Consider the following 14,317-nt stretch of genomic DNA (forward strand, 5'->3'; position numbering starts at 1 on the left):
AGAATAAATGGGCTCTGAGAAGGCCGAAAGATAACATGGGCTGGAAACGGCCCAACGGAATAACGGGCCGTTAATGGGTATAAAGTGATACACTGTTCATTATGGGCCAGTTTCATCACGGGCCGTTAATGGGTGTAAAGTGATACACTGTTCATTATGGGCCAGTTTCACCACGAGCCGTTAATAGGCCAAGAGTTACATAGGGCCTCATATGGGCCGAAAGACGTCATGGGCCAGAAGTGAAAACGGGCTGGAATCATATTGGATGGCCCAGATGATGATACTGGGCCTAATTCGGATAGGGCGTAACGTGCCTTGGGTTAGCGGGCAGTAAATGGGCTATATGCGAAGGCCGTTAACAGGCTTTCCATGGGCCGGCCCGCCACCTTTTGACCAAGTCAAACAGGCCGGCCTTTTCACATGAATGGGCCTCTGTTGGGCCGTGCCACGTGTCGACGTATCATAGGCGCCTTCCGTCCAATGAGTGGTTGACATCTGTCCCAATGATGAGCCGACACGTGTTTCCTCCAGCCAATGATGATTTTACACGTGGAAAATCCCCATTGGTCGGTGCTGTTAACGGGTTATCGGATCCAAAACCTGACCCGATAACTTAACGGCGTTCCGTTACGGTGGATGCCATGTGTCGGTCACCCTTGACGAAAGCACTTCTGTGACGCGCGATTTATCGTCGTGGAAGTGGACACTTCCGTGATGATAATTTTGGTAATGTCATGGAACACTTCTACGACAACACTGGTATGACTATCTTGATTCTGTCATAAATTTGTCATGGATGTACATGCATGACAAAAATAGCGACCTACTATGACAAACACGTATCATCACGGAAGTGTATTTTTTTTTGTAGTGAATGTGAAGAAATAGACAATACATTAGTGATGGTACATGGTCATATGTTTGGAACCTGGTTTTATTATGTACTTTGTAATGAAATACAACTAATATTTTACATGGGTTCACCAGAATAAGTTCTGTATATAGACCAAAGCTATTTTGTTTGGTTTTGCTGCCTCCTTAATATCTTCTGTTCTGGTACTACTAATGTCAAACCTCAACTTTTCAGCGAGCTATGGAAAAAATGGTGGAACCGCCACCTTCTGAAGGCGGCGAGGCAACTATAACCGCAATGTCAACTCTTGCTGCAGTGGGTCAGTACTTGTCCACTAATAGTGCCAAAAGCACGTTCCTGCGTAATACTGGGTTGGTTGTTAAGGCAATATCATCCAAACTGCCTCATGATCAAGATATGCAATCTCAAAGCAATGTTGTATCTGTGCTCCAGACACAAGTCCATTCCCTAACAGAGACCCTTTGTGAAACAAGGAGAAACATTGCTCAATGTCGTCAAGATATGCAAGGTTTTGAATCCAGACTATCAGACATTTGCTATGTTGTTCAGGAGCCTAGGGGAAATGAAGGCGAGGGTTACGGTGCTCCATCGGACAATACAACATGAAAATGTAATAGTCAGATCAAATGAACTGAGCTTCTGAACTTCTGGTGGTGCATTTATCTGCTAAACTGTTAAGTTTTATGCCAACCTTCCTTTTGTTATATAGTTGTAATTTGTTTTGGTGCGATACAAAATTTATTCTTAACGTGCAGCCACCGGTTGAAGAAAACAGCAAGCCATTTTTGCATAGTGTAGGGTGTTCCCTATATTTGCACTGGTGGCGATCTTTGATGCCGAGTGGATGTAACCTGTGCAATCGCCTTAATAGCCTAGCGTTAGTTTCGGCCTTATTTATTTCCTAGTCTTCTTTTTCCCTGGTTTGCTAGTGGTCGCAACTACCATGGGCCATATATGGGCCGTAGGATCCATGGGTCTCCTACGGGTCGTCAATAAATGGGCCTGTAATCGGTGGGCCTCGGGCCGTCGGATAAATGGGTCTACTTGGGCCGTAATCGGGCGTAATTGGTATCGGCTCAGCACGGTAACGGGTCGTTAATAGGCCGTAGGACAGCAAAGGCTTAATTCTATCACAGACATAACGGGTCGTTAATGGGCCAGAATATAGGACGGGCTGGAAACGGCGCAACGGCTTAACATGCCAGAAACAGGCCAACTCTTGCCATGGGCTGAATTTGGCCCATTAGGGTAACATGCCAGTAATGGGCCGACTCTTGCCATGGGCCAAATTTGGCCCATTAGGGGAACAGGCCAGTAACGGGCCGACACTTGCCATGGGACAAATTTGGCCCATCAGGGGAACAGGCCAGAACGGGCCGGAAGTAATCGAGGGCCGAAAAGGAGCCCAAGAACGTATGGGCCGTCAATAGGCCGAAAGCTAACATAGACTGGAAACAGCCCATGTAGATCACGGGCCGTTAACGGGTATAAAGAAAATTATTGTCCATTATGGGCTAGAGTCACCGTGGGCCTGTAAATGGCCGAAAGATACGAAGGCCTCATATGGGCCGAAAGACGTCGTGGGCCATACATGGGCCAAATGAGAAATGGGCTGGTGTTATATTCGACGACCCACATGACGTTGTTCGGCCGATTTCCTTTAGGGCCTAACGGGCCGTGAGTTAATGGGCCGTAAAATGGGCTATTTGCGAAGAGACCATTAACAGGGTTTTCATGGGCCAGCCTGTTAACTTTTGACCTAGTCAAACGGGCCAGCTTTGTAAGCTAAATGGGCCAGTGGTGGGCCGTGGCATGTGTCGACATATCATAGGCACCTATCTGACCCATTGACGAGCTGACACGTGTTTCGTCCGACCAATAAGAATTTTACACATGGAAATTTCCCATTGGTCAGGGCTGTTAACGGGTTATCGGATCCAAAACCTGACCCGATAGCTTACCGGTGTTCCGTTACGGTGGATGCCACGTGTCGGTCACCCTTGACGAAAGCACTTCTGTGACGCGTGGATTATCATCATGGAAGTGTACACTTCTGTGATGATAATTTTGGTAATGTCATGGAACACTTCTACGACAACACAGGTATGACTATCTTGATTCTGTCATAAATTTGTCATGCATGTACATGCATGACAAAAAACGTGACCTACTGTGACAAACACGTATCATCACGGAAGTGTATTTTTTGTAGTGAAGGGAGCAGGTACACTTACCTCATAAAGTTCTAGTTTCCTCCCACTCACTTCTTTCGAGAGAAACTCCTTCTCTAGAAAGGATCCATTCTTAGCAACAAATGTTTTGCCTTCAGATCTGTGATAGAAGGTTGATAACCCATAAGTATAGGGGATCGCAACAGTTTTCGAGGGTAGAGTATTCAACCCAAATTTATTGATTCGATACAAGGGGAGCCAAAGAATATTCTCAAGTATTAGCAGCTGAGTTGTCAATTCAACCACACCTGGAAACTTAATATCTGCAGGAAAGTATTTAGTAGCAAAGTAATATGATAGTAGTGGTAACGGTAGCAAAAGGTAATGATAACAAAAGTAATGTTTTTGGTATTTTGTAATGATTGTAACAATAGCAACGAAGAAGTAAATAAGCGAAGAACAATATATGGAAAGCTCGTAGGCAATGATCAGTGATAGAAAATTATGCCGGATGCGGTTCATCATGTAACAGTCATAACCTAGGGTGACACGGAACTAGCTCCAATTCATCAATATAATGTAGGCATGTATTTCGAATATAGTCATACGTGCTTATGGAAAAGAACTTGCATGACATCTTTTGTCCTACCCTCCTGTGGCAGCGGTGTCCTAGCGAAAACTAAGGGATAGTAAGGCCTCCTTTTAATAGAGTACCGGACCAAAGCATTAACACATAGTGAATACATGAACTCCTCAAACTACGGTCATCACCGGGAGTAGTTCCGATTATTATCACTTCGGGGTTGCCGGATCATAACACATAGTAGGTGACTATAGACTTGCAAGATAGGATCAAGAACTCACATATATTCATGAAAACATAATAGGTTCAGATCTGAAATCATGGCACTCGGGCCCTAGTGACAAGCATTAAGCATAGCAAAGTCATAGCAACATCAATCTTAGAACATAGTGGATACTAGGAATCAAACCCTAACAAAACTAACTCGATTACAAGATAAATCTCATCCAACCCATCACCGTCCAGCAAGCCTACGATGGAATTACTCACGCACGGTGGTGAGCATCATGAAATTGGTGATGGAGGATGGTTGATGATGACGATGGCGACGGATTTCCCTCTCCGGAGCCCCGAACAGACTCCAGATTAGCCCTCCCGAGAGGTTTTAGGGCTTGGCGGCGGCTCAGTATCGTAAAACGCGATGAATCATTCTCCCTTATTTTTTTCTCTCCGAACACGAATATATAGAGTTGGAGTTGAGGTCGGAGGAGCTTCAGGGGGCCCACGAGGTAGGAGGCGCGCCTAGAGGGGTAGGCATGCCCCCACCCTCGTGGCTAGGGTGTGGGCCCCATGGCCTTGATCTTTTGCCAGTATTTTTTATTATTTCCAAAAATACGCTCCGTGGAGTTTCAGGTCATTCCGAGAACTTTTGTTTCTGCACATAAATAATACCATGGCAATTCTGTTGAAAACAGCGTCAGTCCGGTTTAGTTCCATTCAAATCATGCAAGTTAGAGTCCAAAACAAGGGCAAACATGTTTGGAAAAGTAGATACGACGGAGACGTATCAACTCCCCCAAACTTAAACCTTTACTTGTCCTCAAGCAATTCAGTTGACAAACTGAAAGTGATAAAGAAAAACTTTTACAAACTCTGCTTGCTCTTGTTGTTGTAAATATGTAAAGCCAGCATTCAAGTTTTCAGCAAAGATTATAGACTAACCATATTCACAATAACGCTTAGGTCTCATGTTTACTCATATCAATGGCATAATCAACTAGCGAGCAATAATAATAAATTTCAGATGACAACACTTTCTCAAAACAATCATAATATGATATAACAGGATGGTATCTCGCTAGCCTTTTCTGAGACCGCAAAACATAAATCCAGAGCACCTTTAAAGATCAAGGACTGACTAGACATTGTAATTCATGGTAAAAGAGATCCAGTCAAGTCATACTCAATGTAAACTAACAGTAATGAATGCAAATGACAGTGGTGCTCTCCAACTGATGCTTTTTAATAAAAGGATGATGACTCAACATGAAAGTAAATAGATAGGCCCTTCGCAGAGGGAAGCAGGGATTTGTAGAGGTGCCAGAGCTCGGTTTTGAAATAGAGATGAACAATATCTTGAGCGGTATACTTTCATTGTCAACATAACAACCAAGAGGTGGCGATATCTTCCATGCTACACACATTATAGGCGGTTGCCAAACAGAATGGTAAAGTTTATATCCCCCCTCCACCAACAAGCATCAATCCATGGCTTGCTCGAAACAACGAGTGCCTCCAACTAACAAGAGTCCGAGGGGTGTTTTGTTTGCAATTATTTTGATTTAGTTTGCATAAAGCATGGGACTGGGCATCCCGGTGACCAGCCATTTTCTCGTGAGTGAGGAGCGGAGTCCGCTCCTCTTGAGAATAACCCGCCTAACATGGAAGATACGGACAAACCTAGTTGATACATGAGCTATTCGAGCATATAAAACAGAATGAATATTTGAAGGTTTAGAGGTTGGCACATACAAATTTACTTGGAATGACAGGTAGATACCTTATATAGGTAGGTATGGTGGACTCATATGGCATAACTTTGGGGTTTATGGAATTGGATGCACAAGCAGTATTCCCACTTAGTACAAGTGAAGGCTAGCAAAAGATTGGGAAGCGACCAGCTAGAGAGCGACAACAGTCATGAACATGCATTAAAATTAATCAACATTGAATGCAAGCATGAGTAGGATATAATCCACCATGAACATAAATATCGTGAAGGCTATGTTGATTTTGTTTCAACTACATGCGTGAACATGTGCCAAGTCAAGTCACTTAAATCATTTAAAGGAGGATACCACCCTATCATACCACATCACAACCATTTTAATAGCATGTTGGCACGCAAGGTAAACCATTATAGGCTCCTAGCTAATTAAGCATGGCACAAGAAATTATGATCTCTAATTGTCATTGCAAACATGTTTATTCATAGTAGGCTGAATCAGGAACGATGAACTAATCATATTTACAAAAACAAGAGAGGTCGAGTTCATACCAGCTTTTCTTATCTCAGTCAGTCCATCATATATCGTCATAATTGCCTTTCACTTGCATGACCGAACAATGTGGATAATAATAATAGTGCACGTGCATTGGACTAAGCTGGAATCTGCAAGCATTCAATAAACAGGAGAAGACAAAGCAATATGGGCTCTTTTGTCAGATCAACAATAATGCATATAAGAGCCACTTCAACAATTTAATTAAGGTCTTCTCCTATCGACCCCCAAAGAAAAGAAAAGAAATATAACTATATACACGGGAAAGCTCCCAACAAGCAAAAGAAGAACAAGAAATCTTTTTGAATTTTCTTTTTAATTACTATTACAAGCATGGAAATTAAAACTAGCTAAAACCTACAACTAATTTTTTTGTTTTTCTTAATGTTTATTAAACACACAAGAAGAAAGCAATAAAAAGAAAATAAACTAGCATGGATAATACAGTGAAAAAGTATGAGCACCGACATCTAGCAACGAGTGTGTGAACATGAATGTAATGCCGGTGAGAAATACGTACTCCCCCAAACTTAGGCTTTTGGCCTAAGTTGGTCTAATGCCACGGATGGCCTGGCGGATATCCAAAGTTGCAGTTGGGGTCGTACTGAGTTGCAGCAGTCATTGCATCGTGGGCTGCAGCTTGGAGGCGAGCTATCTCAGCCCTCCTCTTATACTCTTCGGCCTCCTCTCTGGTTATAAAATATCTCCCTTTGCCTGAAAGTCAAAGAAAGTAGAAGCAGGGAGAGCGACGTGATAGGTGCGTCGTCTGTCAAAGATTAATCGATACTGGAGGAACTGATCATTCCTCTCAACAAAATGATGACGAACCATAGCCTCATAATCCAAATAAGCAGGAGGCTACTCAATATTATCCTCACGTATGGTTATACCAAGAAAATTAGCTATGCGGGTTGCATAAATTTCACCAAAGAAATCTCCATTAAATCTATTAAGATGCAACCTACGTGCAACAATGGCTCCTAAATAATGTATCTCCTAACACAGCACTCCTAAGAATACTGAGGTTAGGGACACACATATGACATGCTTCATCTTTACCGTTAATGCATCTACCTATGAAGAGAGCAAAATAATGTATAACAGGAAAATGAATGCTCCCTATGGTAGCTTGTGCTATATCTCTAGATTCCCCCATAACTATACTATCAAGAAAATCTCTAAATTCAGATTTGCGAGGTTCACTAGCACTACCCCATCGTGGAAAAGTCCTCTAAATCTATAGTGTAAGAATTTAAAACTATACAGAGGCTAGCCAACTCGTTCCCAGAAGGCTCCCTCGATTGGTCTTCGTCAGCCGTCGGATCTGGTTTTCTGGCGTGTCTAGGCCGTCAGATCTCCACCTCATGGTCAAACACGATTTTCACCTCGCAGTTGTTTTGACCGGTCAATGACGAGTGGGCTCGTCTCGCGCGCTTGTTGGCTGGGTTGACGGTGGCCGCGTGCATGAGGTTTTGGCCAATCCGCACCCCGCACCGCGCATCCGGCAGCCAATCCATCCTCGCCTCGTCCCACTCCCGCACCAGCCACCACCCAAACCCTAGCCCCCTTTCCCCTCGATCCCCACAGCCTCTCCCGCCTCCTCCATCCCTTCTCCTTGCCTCGCCACGGCCTCCCCCAGGAGCCTCGCCGCCCCTGTGAGCTCGGTGGCGGGATGAATGGACAGGGGAGGTGGGCGATGAGGGCTACTCCATCCACCAGATCCGCGCCGCCCCTGCCCAAATCTTCTCCGCGTGCGCCGCACCCAATCCCGTCCTCGCTCGTCTTGTCCCACGGCCAGCTCCCCATCCTCCTGCGGTTCCCCTCCCTTTCTTCCTTGTCCTCCCTTACGACACGCCGTCTGTCTCCATCCCACGTCCTCGCGGCCGCCACAGCCTCTCCAGGAGGCTCGCCCTTCGTGCTGCAAACAGCAGGCACGGATCTGCAGGAGGAAGAGGAGATCCCGGGGTCCAGGCGGTGGCTCGGTCGATGCGAGGTGATGGCGAGCCGATGAGTGTGGGCGGTCAAGACTACGGTCGCAGCTTTGGTGGTTGCGCACATGTCAGCGATTGCATCTGATGTCACACACCGAGGTGAGCTTCTCTCTCTCTCTCTCTGAACTTGTACAACACTACATAAAAATAGCTTCTCTTTGGCCGTGTGTTATTTGGAGATTTTTGCTCCATGTTGTTTCCCTTGATTAGGTTTAGAAGATGATTGTAGCACTTAGTCCAATTAGTATTTTTTCATATGCTTTGAATAAAATTGTGTTCAGAGATCATGTTGTATACACTTAGGATGCATACAATCATTTTTGCAGGTTCAAACAGGAGAAGAAGTACTATCTTGCCTGCCTGAAATTAATAGGAGCTCAGCCTGAATGTCGGATGTTCTTGAAGAAATACCTGGAATGTAGGATGGAGAGGTTAGCATGCTTACTCCATGTGTAATAATTTTAGAACTACTGTGTTGTAGTAATGTGTTTAGCTAAACCTCTTATTTGGCACATCCATAATTCAAACCAGTTTATGCGTGATGATTTAGGGTGTGTTTTGCTTTTTTGCCACTTTAAATTTAAATGCTCAAGACATTTGATAAGCGTAGATTGCAGTTGCAGAGAGTATGGTCATAAAAGTTTTGAAGAAATTTGTGAAGGTTGTCATTAAGATCTTTTAAGAGAGATATCTCCTTGTACCAAATGAAGCGGACGCTACAGGGCTTCTGCAGATGGGTGCATCAAATGGCTTCCCTGGTATTTGTGGAAGCATAAAATGTGAGGTGGAAGCGTTGCTAAAGATCTACATATTGTAGCAGTAGTTTTTACTGTGAAACATAAGCTCTTTTTATAGTGCAATTATTAAATTGTAGTAGTAGTTTTTCTTGCAGCTTGTAGTAGTAGTTTTTCTTGTCAAAATCAGTCCTTTCTCTGTACTTGTTGATCTTTTTAGTCTGAATTTTCTAGCCAATTTAGGATTTTTGTTTTGCAACATTATGGATGACGCATGTCTTTTATATTGGCTCGGATTGCAAGCTCTTCTTTACATTGGTGACACATATGACCTACAGCGTTGAATCAGTTGCATTTTTGTTGAATTTCAAATCAAAAGTCTTGAATTACAGTTTCAGATCTTTTTTACTTAGCTTGGCAATCAGTTACAGTTTCAGTTCTTTTTTACTTAGCTTGGCAATCAGTTAACTATCCAAGTACAACTTATTGAATGACATGTGTTGTCATGAATGAAAGCCGGTCCAGTCCAACCTATCGTTTTTTTATTGGGTCTAAAACTTGACTGAACCTGAACTGAAGTTTAGCTTAGCCTCATTTGACAAACAGATACACACACAACGCAGAATATATGTTCGTTCTTGAATGATATACTATATATATACCTTCATCCACACTATCTGATCACCAGTGCTTTTTGTTGTTGTCAGCGACATCATGGCTGCCGGCGGCAGAATGATGGAGAAGGAGCGGGAGAAGCAGGAGCTGCTCGGCCGCGCTAGCGCCGGTGAGATCTTCCAGCGTGCGCCGACGGACAAGCCGGCATTCACGCTGGCCCAGATCAAGAAGGCAATCCCGCCTCACGCTTCCAGTGCTCGGTGATCAGGTCCTTCTCCTATGTGGTCTATGACCTTGTCATCATCGCGTCCCTCCTGTACGCCGCGTTGGTCTGGATCCCAGCACTCCCGAGCATGCAACAGCTGGGCGCCTGTCCGCTCTACTGGGTCGTGCAGGGCTGCGTCATGAACGACATCTGGGTGATCGCCCACGAGTGCGGCCACCACGCCTTCTCCGACTACTTGCTGCTCGACAACATGGTCAGAAGCTCATTATCGTCTTGTCTAGCATTGCTATTATTCTGAACCTGGTATGGCCTCAAAATAAACTGAAATAGGGGAGTTGTTGGTCAAACAAATAATTCTGCATGTTTGGACACTCAGTTTTCTGCACTTTAGTCATCTGTATGGGTTGGGTTCATGAATAATCAGTGGCTGGCATCATTTTATATTTGCACCGTTTGAGTGCCGATTACAGTAGGTCTACATTTTTTAATCAAAGTGTTTTTATGTTACTTTGTTCTTCCAGTTTTCTGTCAGTAGTTTGTTCAATTCGTACGCTTGGGATTTGTTTGATTGACGTACCTTAAAGCTGATGCAATAATGCATGAACTATATTCTGCCCTTTTTATGCCCAAGGTATAGTTCTCAAATTTTGATGCTATAAACATGACTACATGAGGGAGAGTAGAGAATATGACAAAGTTAGATGAGATTTGTAGTGAAAAGCTTTCTTTCTTTTGTTTACCTACATATCTTGATTGCATGATTGATTCTTTTGCTGGATGTTAGGAAGCTTGAAAGTTCGGTTTTCTGATGGTGAGTTTATGTGTGGTTTCAGGGTTACAGATGCCACAAGGCTTGCATAACAAGGGTGGATTCCCTGAAAGGGGAGGCTTGCCAACCAAAAGGTGGTTCTTTCTTCTGTTAATTGTTTCGATCCTCTTTTTTTATTTATGCAAAAAGGAATGCTATTGCTTATGTTCTCTGATGAACTGCACCTTGAATTCTTGATTTTGCAATTCACTGAAGAATCGTCCATCACAAACTCTGTTCATTGAGAACTTTACCTGGATATGCTAAAGCTTGCACACTGACATTTGTTGTTCAGTTAGCGCTGGAGTTGTGCAACTCCCATGTAGTTTTCTAATGTGTCAACAAACTGAAAATTGTTGATCCTTCTCACTACAGATCGTGTCATGAGCTCGGAGACATTAAGGCACTGTTAGTTAGATGTTCTAATATTATCACGATCTTCCTTTTTTGTTTAGCCTAGCAAAGGTAAAATTGTTTCTTCTTTTCAAAATGTAAATTTTGTTGTCTGAAGCTCGTTTGGAACACTATGTTATGAATTTACTCTCAGTTCACAGGTTGTTGATTATCTATAGCCTACTCTGCTACGCAGTGATCCAACCATTTTTTCTTCTCTTGCTGCCCTGGTTGTGCTTCTTCCTTCTGGTAATGCACTGCTCCTTAGCTTCTTTCTTTGTATTTCTTATGAGTGTTGCGTTTTGCGTATGCTGCTCCCCCTGTGTGCATATACCATGGGCTGTTCCCTTGTGTGCTGATGATGGATTAGCTTACAATCAGATTCGTGTAATGGAGCTAAAAATATATTGGCTGGTTGTATCTCTTAGTTTGGCAGAAAGCATAGCATATCAAATTGATCGGTGACCATCTTCCTCAGTTTCTGCATATTTATTATTGGGAAGAGAACCAGGCTACTCATCGATTAATAAAAACTTTATAGCTCTATTCTCCTTCAAATCATTTCTTTAGTATTATTCTCTTAGATTAAAGGTATTATTGTGATGTTGTCCTGTTGTTCTGTATGTATTGGATGGCCATTCAGACATGTTTTAATGCGCTGATAGATAGATGTGCTTTATGTTTGCATAGTTGTTCCTGTGTTCTTGCCTTTTTGTCTGTGTTTGTTTTGCAGGTTAGACGAAATGCTCTGTTCCTAGACCTGCATCTCGTTTCTGCTCCTCAAGGTTTGCTCTCCTTTTCTACATGTGCATTGTTTGTGGTTGTAGATACATTTATCTTCCTGTGCGTAACTGATGTCTAGCATTGCTGAAAACACCTTTATCAGAGCTGGTGTCCACGCCTTCATCATAGCTGGTGTCCACATGTTCATCAGAGATCGTGTCCACGGCTTCAGCGGAGCTGCTGTCCACACTTTCATCAGAGCTAATGTTCACGGGATCATCCATGCGAGCACTAGCGGTGCTACGTGTTACAAAAAGAGGCCACGGCGTCCCGCCGGTAGCAAATGAAGTGGAGGATTGAGAGTAGGCTGAGCTGTGAGAGAAAAATAGTGGATTCCTTTGTACTGGCACGCCCACCTTTGACAGTGTAGCTCCACCACTGCATGCGAGCTCCCCTCATGCTCAGCCGTGGTGGAAGCCTAAAACAACATAGATTATCAATCAACACAGACTAATCAAGTCACATTACTGTGACGATGTGTAAATCTGCCAGAGGTTTTGAATGGGACTTCACACCACCAAATTAGAATGTGTACAAGACACCATTTTTTCGACTAAAGGAGATTATGTTTATTATAATATGTACTTGCCCACTGTGGTCTTTTATCATCGGGACGACAAGCCACCATTTTTTATTCTATTAAAGGAAATTAATTTTGCTCAATATATGCCTTCCCACAACTAATAAGCCAACTAAATCATGGATTTTGTTTCGGGTGCAACTCTGCTACCAAATTAAAATGTGCATATACGTCTCATTGTAGATAGAAGCCACCGTTTTATTTCTTGAAGGAGATTACAATTGTTGCCATATGTGCTTGCCCACAACTAAACCAACAAACTACGGATTTTATTTTCAATGTCCACATGGATTCAACGGGTCTCTGTACCATCTTAGACTTTATACAACCAAATAAGAATGTGTATATATCATCTCATTGTACACAGCAACACACCATTTATGGGGCTAAAGTATATTTCATTTATTATCACACGTGCTTGCCCAGACATTTTTTTAAATGAGACTCTATACTATCAAGTTAAAATGTGTCCATTCATCTCATTGTGCATAACAATCCATCGTGTTTCCTATTAAAGGGGATCAAACCATGCAATTGTTTTTCATCACGGACATGGCTTTAGCGTGCCTCTGCTAATTTAGTGTCCACTCTATGATTTTTGTGAAGTTTGCAACTAAGAGAGATTAAATTTGTTGTCATGTGTGTTTGCCCGTAACAAAATCAACTGAACCATGTATTTCTTTTCATCGCTAACATAGAATCAGCAGGTCTCTGCGCCATTTGGCGTAACAAAATCAACTAAACCATGTTTTTCCCTTAGGTTTCTTATCCTTTTCCCTTTTTTTTGCAGGAAAATATGCATGGCCAGGTTTCTCATCATGATAACCATGTTTTCAAACTTGCTAAAAAAAATACAACCATGCCAACTTTACTCTCATCATAGTGCCCATATTCATGTTATGCAAAGCTCCCCTTTTCCCAGACTATTATTTAACAACGTAATAAACATGTTTAAAAAATAGTATGATTTAGTTGAAGGTTCTCGCAGCATGAAACTATTTTCATCGACAACATGTCTTCAGCAGGTCTCTGCGCCATTTGACGCAACGGGTCAACTAGTTTTCATAAAGATCAAACATGACAGTTTGATAATTACATGAAGATAAAAATTCAAACCTCCTCACAAAGGAACTAGTGAGATAGTGATACTGACGGCATTTTTCTGCCTCGAAGCTCACAAGATCAGCATTACGCAAATATGCGTTAAATTCTTCCTTAATTCCTGCTCGATCCATGAAGTCCTCTGAAGGCCATTCACAAGGCCGCACTGGAGTGTCCCTTGGTGGCTCATCATCAGCATCACACATTGCAAGCCTGGGTCCTTGTTTCCTTGGAGAACCACCTTGGTACATTTTCCTAAACATATTTCTTCGTCTGAAAAATTTCTGAATTTTTTAGTAACTTCAAATAAAAGTAAACCAAACTCAACAAAATTGATAGCAACTACTCCTACAAGTGCCTAGAGCCTATATCATACATCAAAACTACTTGGAACCACATAAAATTGACATGCAAGCTCAAGAACATGGTCACCTAAGCAGCAAAAATATGCAATGAATAAAGCACTAGAATAAAAACTAATTGGACCATTGGAGGAGTCACATACCAAGGAACAATCCCCCAAAGCAGTTTTGTGAGAGGTGCTTTGAACAAGGAGATCGAAAATCGCAGCAAAATGAGCTAGAACTCGTTCTTGAGCTGGATAATGGTGTTTGTGGGAGGAAGAAGGAGTGTGTGGGTGCAGGAATAAGTGGAGGAGGGCCACCGTGGGCCCACGAGGCAAGGGGGCGTGCCCTCCACCCTCGTGGCCAGGTGGATGCCCCCCCTGCCGTGTTCTCAGTGCCAAATATTCTCAAATATTCCAAAAAAATCATATTTAAATTTCAGGGCATTTGGAGAACTTTTATTTTCGGGGTATTTTTATATTGCACGGATAATTCAGATAACAGACAGAAAATACTATTTTTATTTTATTTAATATAAATAACAGAAAGTAAAAAGAGGGTACAGAGAGTTGTGCTTTCTAACTTCATCCATCTCATGATCATCAAAAGGAAT

At 42.7% G+C, this 14,317-nt stretch overlaps 1 protein-coding gene across 13 annotated transcripts; it reads left to right on the top strand.

Moving 5' to 3' along the window:
* The first annotated feature begins 7,612 nt into the window (after positions 1-7,612).
* Positions 7,613-12,257, top strand: LOC125509931 (delta(12)-oleate desaturase-like). 13 transcript variants are annotated; one of them, XM_087520441.1, is made up of 7 exons: positions 7,614-8,219; positions 8,447-8,551; positions 9,562-9,948; positions 10,529-10,598; positions 10,879-10,968; positions 11,051-11,681; positions 11,783-12,257. In XM_087520441.1, the coding sequence occupies exons 3-5, from the start codon at positions 9,823-9,825 to the stop codon at positions 10,914-10,916; spliced, it is 234 nt and encodes a 77-aa protein (XP_087376567.1). In that variant the 5' UTR covers positions 7,614-8,219; positions 8,447-8,551; positions 9,562-9,822; the 3' UTR covers positions 10,917-10,968; positions 11,051-11,681; positions 11,783-12,257. The 13 variants fall into 13 exon arrangements, 4 of the variants coding, with proteins under 4 accessions (XP_087376567.1, XP_087376570.1, XP_087376572.1 ...); XM_087520444.1 differs by having other exon boundaries at positions 11,058-11,681; XM_087520446.1 differs by having other exon boundaries at positions 11,093-11,681.
* The last annotated feature ends 2,060 nt before the right edge of the window (positions 12,258-14,317 follow it).

Source organism: Triticum urartu, chromosome 1A (genome assembly GCF_056163025.1).
Source record: "Triticum urartu cultivar PI428250 chromosome 1A, HENAU_Tu73, whole genome shotgun sequence".
In the NCBI taxonomy this organism is placed as follows: Eukaryota; Viridiplantae; Streptophyta; class Magnoliopsida; order Poales; family Poaceae; genus Triticum; species Triticum urartu.

Coding starts and splice junctions, on each gene's coding strand:
- LOC125509931 (XM_087520436.1), top strand. CDS start 9,823: ATGCAACAGCTGGGCGCCTGTCCGCTCTACTGGGTCGTGCAGGGCTGC. Junction 9,949..10,528: donor ACTTGCTGCTCGACAACATG/GTCAGAAGCTCA, acceptor GTGTGGTTTCAG/GGTTACAGATGCCACAAGGC. Junction 10,599..10,878: donor GGAGGCTTGCCAACCAAAAG/GTGGTTCTTTCT, acceptor TTCTCACTACAG/ATCGTGTCATGAGCTCGGAG.